An 8943-nucleotide genomic window follows, 5' to 3' on the forward strand; every position below is an offset into this window, starting at 1 on the left:
TTACACGGAGGCTGTATTTAGGGATTGCAATGCAGGTTACTAGTAAATCGGCAGACTTTTACTATAAATTTACCGGTAATTAACGGAAACTATTTTATCGCGAATGAAGTACATACATGTATAGGCATATTATTTCATGATATTACATTATAAACCGACTCAAATGGCGTATTGTAGATTAGGTAGTCTACAAATTTGTTTATTTTCAGCATTAAATGTGGCAATTTCTAAATTTATAAATTCACTGGCGATACAGACCAACCAAATCGTAATACATGCGATCAGACTTTTTTTTTAATTATGATCCAAACTTTCAAATGGTTCAAACTTTAAATATATAAATATGGTTGGTAAAAAATAAAATTTATTTTTTATTACGAATTTACTTTAATGCATTTATATTTATATTACTCACCTGAGATTTATTTTTGATTATTTACGATTCAATCTAGGTTAACGTTTTTAGGAAAATCATACAGCTATCTAAATCCACGAATATTTTTTTTCTTTTACCGGTAAATACCGGTATACCGATAGTAATAAAAACCGTTTTATGTTAACCGGTTTATGAAATTTGACGGTAAATTGCAATCCCTAGGTATATCTAATTCATTAAACAAATTTTATATGCGTATTTTTAAAAATAAAGTTCAAACTTGCATGATATACATGCGTGTGTAATATTATATGTTGTGTACTGAAAATATTTTATTTATTTATTGTTTAAAATTTATAACATTAATAATATTCACGCAAAGATTGGAGTTCAATTTTATTGTTAACTAAAACAACAGAGAGGTGGAGAATTTGAACCTACATAACAGCATACATATTGTATCAAGTGGTTAGTTCGAAATCCTCTTATAATTTACCCTGCTACTGGAGGCGAAGAGATTAACGATTTTCAGCATACAATGCAACTCTTCAATAGATGAACTTTCAATAAATTTTCAATGGTTTTCCACAACCACTCTCAACCACTCGAATCGAAACGCATACAAAAACCTTACTCATCCTTAATTAAACCAATCTGAATAAAATGCAAAAAATTTAAAACCAGACAATTCAACGAATTGAATCTACCCAGTTATTTGATATTAATTTAATTGAATTTTCAGCATACGTGGAACCATTTTTGGTGCCGGCCAGCGTCGATCAGTTGCTCGAATCCAGTGACATCGTTGGAAACATCCGTTTCAGTCATCCAACCTTGTACGTTTTCCCCGGAGGCCAAGGAGATGCTGCTCTCTTCGGAATCAACGGGTTCAATATGTTAGGTGAGTGTTGTGAGATATATTTTCAGCGTTGCTTTGCCTTCGACAGATATTACAGACATTTATCCCCGACTTATTGAGCCCCTTAATGGGGTGTAATAAAGCGCAAAAATGCTTCTGGGCACATTGTGGCGAACGTAATACACTCTTATATAACATATAGGAAATCCACACGAAATACTGCTATTTGTTGAGATCTCCTAACGGACTACTGAAAATGTTCCACGTAGAAACTCTATAGCCTACATACATACGATATGTATTCAGTATGATAAACATATGTATACGGCTATAGGCAGTGGCGGACTGGCCATACAAGCGAACATGCCCGATGGCACGTGGGCCCCACTATCTCTTAGAAAATATGGGCCCTCAGTAAAATTAAATAACTTTTTAACTATTTAACGTGTGTAAAAATTTATAGGATATTGCACTTTGGGACCTAAAGTTTAGGTATTTCAACAAAACAAATTTCTTACGATATACAAAAACAACTAATACCTGCTTTAACAGCCCAAGGATCGGTTAACTTTTTTTATTAGGCTCGAAATGTAAGTTTCAACATTTGCGTGGGCCCTTTTGCCGGGCCTATTTTCAACGTCAATATTATGTATATAACAATACCTATGTAACAACTACCTACTGAAATAAAAATGGTAACAAAACAAATAAAAAAAAATAATATAAACTGAATTGCTTAAAACAATTTTGATAGGACGATTCATCATCAACCAGCGATTTAAATTTACTTCATACTTTCAAAATAACATTTGCTTATACTTTGACGATATATGTAGTAAGATTTAAATACACAATTTTAAACAGTTTCCGAATATAAAATCTATTCCTAATATAGACACATCCATGTAAATAGAAATACAGGATAGGGGCCCCCTCCCCAAAAATTAATTGAAAATACTATGCATTTTTTTCAGGGACGTAATTTGGGGGGGGGGCATAGGGGGTAACTAATAAAATAATCGCTAAAGTGAAAGTGAAAAGACAGTCGGTAGAAATTAAGTTAATAAATTGATAGTTTTTTAGTGACTCAGTTTGATGATCGATTTTTTTTGACCATGTGAAGATTTTTGGAAAAAAATTTTCGCCTGCGGCGCTTTTTTCACTTTTTACATAATATTTTTTTATAATTATTTTTTCAAAAATAATCTTATTTTTTTCATATTTTATTAGTCAATAAGGTGTATGCAAAGAATATTTTCCATTTTTATTCCGATATAAAAAGATTTTTTGAAAAAAAGTTCAATTTGAGCAATCTTTGCCTGCCCAAGAAAAAGCTGAAATGGCGTCCCTGATTCTTTTATGATGCATTCTATTTACCTAGGAAAAGAGTTAAAACGAAATCTACAATGTAATTTATGGATCTATTTTGCTTCTGCCATTTTTCTTTTACCTACATTTGTTTATTCCCATTTTTGGAAAAAAAAGTTTTCCCTTGATTTTTAGCGTGATGAAAAGAAGAAACTTTTATTATATGGGGGGGGGGAGACAAATTTTTTTAACCCTGGGGGGGCCCCTTTGACTCCTGGCATGCACTGATTTCAGTCCCAGTCCGCCACTGGCTATAGGTGTTTTAAAATTCAATTGTGCTTCATATTTTCTCCCTGAGGGATTTCGACGGCTACAATTTAATTTCCGTCCACTGGGTATGCGAAAATGGGCAAAGTGTAACGTTGGGTCACCATAACGCTACCCCAATATTGCGAAACTCAACGAGCGAATAAATCCCTTGGCCGAGAATTTTTTCCCGCGGTATAAAAGCATGAATAATTTATTGACTTAATCGGAAGCGGACCTTTACGTGCTTGTAAAATTTTTTTCCGTCGAAAACGTATTTCAATCCGATGAGATTAACGTAAAATTTCACGATTCGAACACCAAAGTGCTTCTAAATCCCCAAGGACCATTTAATTCGATGAAAAAAATGATAGAATAAATCTCGTTTATACCATTATCTAATTCAAGAGTGGATTTCAAACCAATTACGCAATCCCTCAAATATTTTTTTTTTTTAATTTGGTTTGTATAATAAAATGCATAACTGTGAATAAATTGAAAACATCCGATGTAAAATGTTAAGATCTATGCAGTACATGACGGTAAAACTTAAATACGAACATCATTTCATATCAAATTAAACTGTGTCTTCGTTTATTTTATCGAGGTAAGCCAGTTATTAATAGAATTTTTGTTATTAATCCACAAGAATAGTCGAAATATGATTTTTCTAGGTGGAATTTTATTTAATTCTAATATAAAGACAATTTAATATATTATCCCTATTAATTCAAATCAAATTCGTGTAAATACGAGTGAATACTAGTACGAGCTTTTAGCTCGCAATTTTACCGATTTAAAATTCAGCACACTTTTAATTAACTCTTTAAAACGAAAACAAAAAATAGTGTGACCAGAACACTATCCCAATAAACATGTTTCAATAGAAAATACTCGATATTAAATAGTATTAACAGTGGGAAAAAATCCCAAGTGAAAATACGTACTTTTGATTTGAACTGGACAACTACTTATATAGATTTGAAAGCTGAAAAGTACTACAAATGAAAGATAAAATACCCGACTTTAGATTCCAATATTCATTTTGAACCGGCAATTGACAGATTTTGAGACATCGACCGAACAACACCAAGATATAGAAAAATCGTGCGATTTAAAAACACATATCTCCGAATCTCGAGCCAATCAACATTTTTTATTACCAGATTCGTGTTTACTGGGCATAGATCTATAACAAAAGTCATATCTCGTATCTGAACCATTTTTCGTGTCGAATAGTGTAATTCAATCTTCACTATCTGGAATTCACTATTATTTTTTAATTTGTTAATACCTATATACAATGCTTGTTTTATATATATTTACGCTTTCACATATATACTTTCTCCAAACATTTAATAAAAACTATTGGCTTTACATTCAACGTTCTTGATACGATTTTTCAGTTGATGGAGGTTTTGCTCGAAAGGCTTGCTTCTGGGATTTTGTCAGACACCTGGACCGCGTTGATGCTGTTCTTTTGACCAGATTGAATAATTGCTCTGGAAGAGGATTGGGTTCGGTCATAGCTCGCAAAAGAGGAGCTACTGTCTACCCTCAACTTGGGCATTTCTTCTGCAACCTACAGGTATTATTTATTTAGATTTATATAAAACAAAAAAGGTTTCAAATCACCGCTTGAAATATTATTAGCACATATCGCAATGTAATGGCGCCAACCAATGCAATTTGATATGCTTTGTGACAGTTAGTAATGTTCGTTCACATAATCAGGGGTATGAAATATAAAAGTCCTTTTAGTTTTAATGTGCAAATTTCCGTTATACGAGTTTATAATGCTTAAGATTCGAAATCTTATTTATTTCTTATATTTTCAGAATAATTATTAAGTCAATTGAAATTTACTTTGAATTAATATTCCATTTTCATACCTTTGCGTGTGCTTACATAGTATTATATGTACATGTATGTATACTGTTTGTATGTACATACAAACGTTGGTACCTGAATATATCAATTCAATTTTATAATTATTTGCTATTTCTTTTATTAAAATCAATTTAAATGATTGATTTTCGATTTAAATCTAAATTCCAATGAGGTATCACATGTTCGATAGGCCTTGTAATTTAATATACTTCCCACCAGTATTTCTATTATATTAAGTAACTGTTACAACATTGATCATTCACACTTGACAAGTCGTAGAAAACCATCGGCCGATGATAAATCTGTGCTTTAAAATAACATTTAATTCAATTTATTAATATCTATCGCAGTTTGGAATATATTCTAGTATAATATACATACATAAATATAATTTTGTTTTTGCAATTTTTCAATTATTAAATTAAAAATAAATTTACAACCTAAGTACTATAATTCATTTATAGTAATTGATTTGATATAGAAAAACTATTTAATATTTTTTTTTAATTCTACCGTTGAATTCCAATTTGATTATTGAATTTAATATACGCCATTCACCAGATCGTTTAGTTTGCAATTCGATATTCAGGTTGAAAAGTTGTCAGTATCGAGTTTTCCATGTAATCTCACAACCGGCTTATTTCAGTATTGACTCTCGACCAGTCGATACGTGTTCTTGTTCCAGGTGGTGGAAAATTGTCTTCCATTAGTAAGTCAAAAACCAAATTTGAAATTATATCAATACAATTGTAAATTTTCAGGAAAGAAGAAATCAAAATAATATAGACGATGACCTAGCCCAAGATCCACTTCTGGTTAGCCTTTTAGCCGAAGGAAACTCGATGATGTCAAATTTGAAAAGCATTAATTTAAAACCACAGCCCTGTTACAGGGGATCTGAACCCATCAATCTATACCATAAAGTTGGACATGGTACGCCACAATCCATGCTATGCATTTTTTAAATTATGCATTTCATAAATATTTAACTAATGTGTATATATTTTATAGGAACATTGGATATGTACGTGCTGAATCCCTCAAAAGACTCAAAATATGTCAAGGACTTCCTTCACAAGTGGCATAATAACGAACAAAAGCTCTTCGCAAGCAGGAGCAGCTCAAAAGAATTTTCGTTTCCTGTTCAAAATATGGTGTCAATATGCGCTTTACTGGTCTGGCAGCCAGCTAATCCTAATGACACCATAACCAGGATCATGTTCCCGGGGAGTACACCTCAACATAAGATCTTCGAAGGACTCGAAAGGATCAAACATCTCGAGTTTATGAAACATCCGACGTGTACAGCGAGGTCCATTGCACCAGCAGCACCACCACCTCTAAAAACCTACAGACAAACCACCTATTCAAGATATACCCATGCAGACAAAGCCACATCAGAAACTGTTAAAACAGTACATAGAACTTCTACTGAAAAAGAGCACAAAGTCACAGAAAAACAACATATGACCACCGAAAAGACGGAGAAGATGGTGGGTAATCATATTGGCGACCATAAAATAGCTGAAAAGGAGATAATAGACGAAATAATTTCCAAAAAAGGAGATATAGACTCTATAATAGATAATAAAGAACTTATTACAGATATAGCCGACAACAAATTACGCACGGAGAAAGAGCAGGCTCTCTGTGACGACAACAAAAAAACGGAACAAAAAATTTCCGCAAAGACGTCCGCTGCTGTACTATCGGCGCAAACTAAACACAAAACTATATCAGAGAAGAAAGTTAAGACTGAAAGTAAGAAGACTGAAATAATTACAGATTCAAATATTGAAAAAAAACAAGATAGGCAACGTAAAGACAATAGGTATATTATAGATAAGAAGTCGAAGAAAAGTGACATGACTGATTCTATTAGCGATAAAAAAGAAAAGAAAAAAATGGAAATTCTAAAGAAAGATGATGAACAAGAAGCAGTGCAACAAATAGATATTAAAATTAAAGATACCGAAAAAACTGAAGCGACCAAATTCAAATCAGAAGTCGTTCGCAAAAAAACTGAACTCAAGTCCAAAATAGACACCAATCTATCATCTGTCAGATCACGCAGTATATCAAGAACGACGAAGTCTTCAGAAAAGAAAGTTATCACAGAACAAACCGATAAGAAAACGGAAAAACTTTCACCATCGAGTCCTAAGAAAATACCAGAAACTAAGTCGACCACACAAACCAAAGAGAAGGAGATTACAATGAAATCAAGAGTGGTTCAAAAGGCTAGAAAATATAGTCCAAGTAGTACACCGGCTAAAAAAAGCGTCAAAGAAGCTAACAATAGACGAGTTTTAGAATCTAAGTACAAAGTTCCGTCCCCTAAGAAAGAGCCCCTAAAGCCCGCCGAAAAGAAAGACACGACAAAACCAAAACGTGAGCCTATTTCAAGAAGACCTAAAGCTATTTCGTCGCCTATGAAATCTGTCAAAGCGGCTCTGAGTCCTACTTCAGCGCTAAAGATCGCAAAAACCAAAGAAAAAGCAGTCATTAGAAAACCAAAAATAGAGGCATTACCTAAAGATGAACCCTATATCGAGAAAAAACTTGACGAAGAAAGTTTGAAATCATTAGATGAAATAAAACAACAGGAATTAGATGAATTAAGAGAAGAACAAGAAATTGTTAGGGAAATTGAAGCTGTTTTTAATAGAGACAGTGAAACAGAAGAAAAGATTGAATCAGACGTTGAAAGAATGGGAGATATTATTGATGATGCTAAAACCGAAACTACGGTTGAAGGAGAATTCGAAGAGGAATATCTTATAATTGAAAAAGAAGAAGTAGATCAATATACAGAGGATTCAATTAATGAACCTGAAAGTAGCCATACACACGAAGAAGAGTTACAAAAACACGTTCGTGACTCTCAGGAATCAGAAAAGAAACGCCGAGAAAGTGATGTAACATCTGATGAAATGAAAGAAAAGGAAGACTCTTCTATAAAAGAAAAAGTTGTGAAGATAGACCAAATTTCTTTGATGGAAAAAGACAGTTTAGAGACTTCCATAGAACCTATTTCACCACAACATAAAGAACAAATACAAGAAGAATTAGATAGCATTATAACATCTGCGGCCTCAATAGTTCGTAAACAATCAGAAGAAGAACTTGATCAAATTATCATTTCTAAAAAACCCAAAAGTGATGAAATCTCGAAGGAAATGTCTGCTAGTGTTGAAGAGAAAGCAGATGGAAGTAGTGAAAAAAAAACTACTGACAGTAAAGAAGATTTGGATGAAAGTAAAGAAGAATTGGAAAAGATTAAAATGATATCTGAACCGAATATTATGCAAGAATCACATCCAGAAGAAAAGTTTTCAACAACAATTGAATCCGGAGCAACTACCACTGCTCCAACATTACCAGAAGATGAAAGAATACCACTATATGAGCTAAAAGATCACATAATTGAAGAAAAACATGTTAAAGAAGAAACAATGGAAAAGGAAAGTCATGTAATGATTCCTCCAAGTAGCTTAGAACCATTCCCACAACCATTAAGCATTGGTCAATTTGATAATCAACCAGTTCAAATAAGAGATATCGTCAAAACTCCAGACGAAGTTGCAGACTTGCCTGTTCACGAAGAAGTAGATGTACGCGAATATATGGCAGATAAGAAAGCATCAAAAGCTTCCGAATTATACGACGCTGCTATTAGTAGGAAAAAACCTGAACTTGATTTCCTTAGTGAAATTAAACCACCAGGAGAAAAATCAGTACAAGGCGCGAAAGGAAAAATATATTTAGAAAAGGGAGTGGAAGAAGAATTGGTTGTTGAAATGTTACAACATGCATCACATGCTGAAGTTGTAACAGTCACTCCAGGATCTGCTCCCGACTCCCCAGCATTTGCTAAAAAGGCTTCTGCAACTACCGTAGAAAAACAAATTTCTGAAGAGGAAGAAGAACTACACTATAAACAGACACAAGTGATCGACTACCAAGATTATGAATATCAACCGTATACTACTGAATTACGAGAAACCCATATAACAACGGTAGACTCTCCAATAAAAGAAACTATTCATTACGACGACTTCCATACTATATCAGACAAAATTACATCAATACCAGAAGATATTGAAGAAAAAGAATTAGTTGAAACATCACATGTGAAACAAACTAGTTTGGAAACAAAATCAACTAAAACGACAGATTTGATCAAAAGTTCGGCTGCGTTAAT

At 33.1% G+C, this 8943-nt stretch overlaps 1 protein-coding gene across 1 annotated transcript in view; it reads left to right on the forward strand.

The window, feature by feature from the left end:
* Positions 1-8943, forward strand: part of LOC143910811 (uncharacterized) — a 142131-nt gene that overhangs the window by 103447 nt on the left and 29741 nt on the right. The window contains exons 5-9 of the mRNA XM_077429407.1: positions 1119-1277; positions 4256-4437; positions 5501-5672; positions 5751-6623; positions 6687-8872. Coding sequence (XP_077285533.1) covers positions 1119-1277; positions 4256-4437; positions 5501-5672; positions 5751-6623; positions 6687-8872 — 3572 coding nt within the window. The remainder of the gene's footprint in view (positions 1-1118; positions 1278-4255; positions 4438-5500; positions 5673-5750; positions 6624-6686; positions 8873-8943) is intronic.

This window comes from Arctopsyche grandis, chromosome 4 (genome assembly GCF_051622035.1).
Source record: "Arctopsyche grandis isolate Sample6627 chromosome 4, ASM5162203v2, whole genome shotgun sequence".
In the NCBI taxonomy this organism is placed as follows: domain Eukaryota; kingdom Metazoa; phylum Arthropoda; class Insecta; order Trichoptera; family Hydropsychidae; genus Arctopsyche; species Arctopsyche grandis.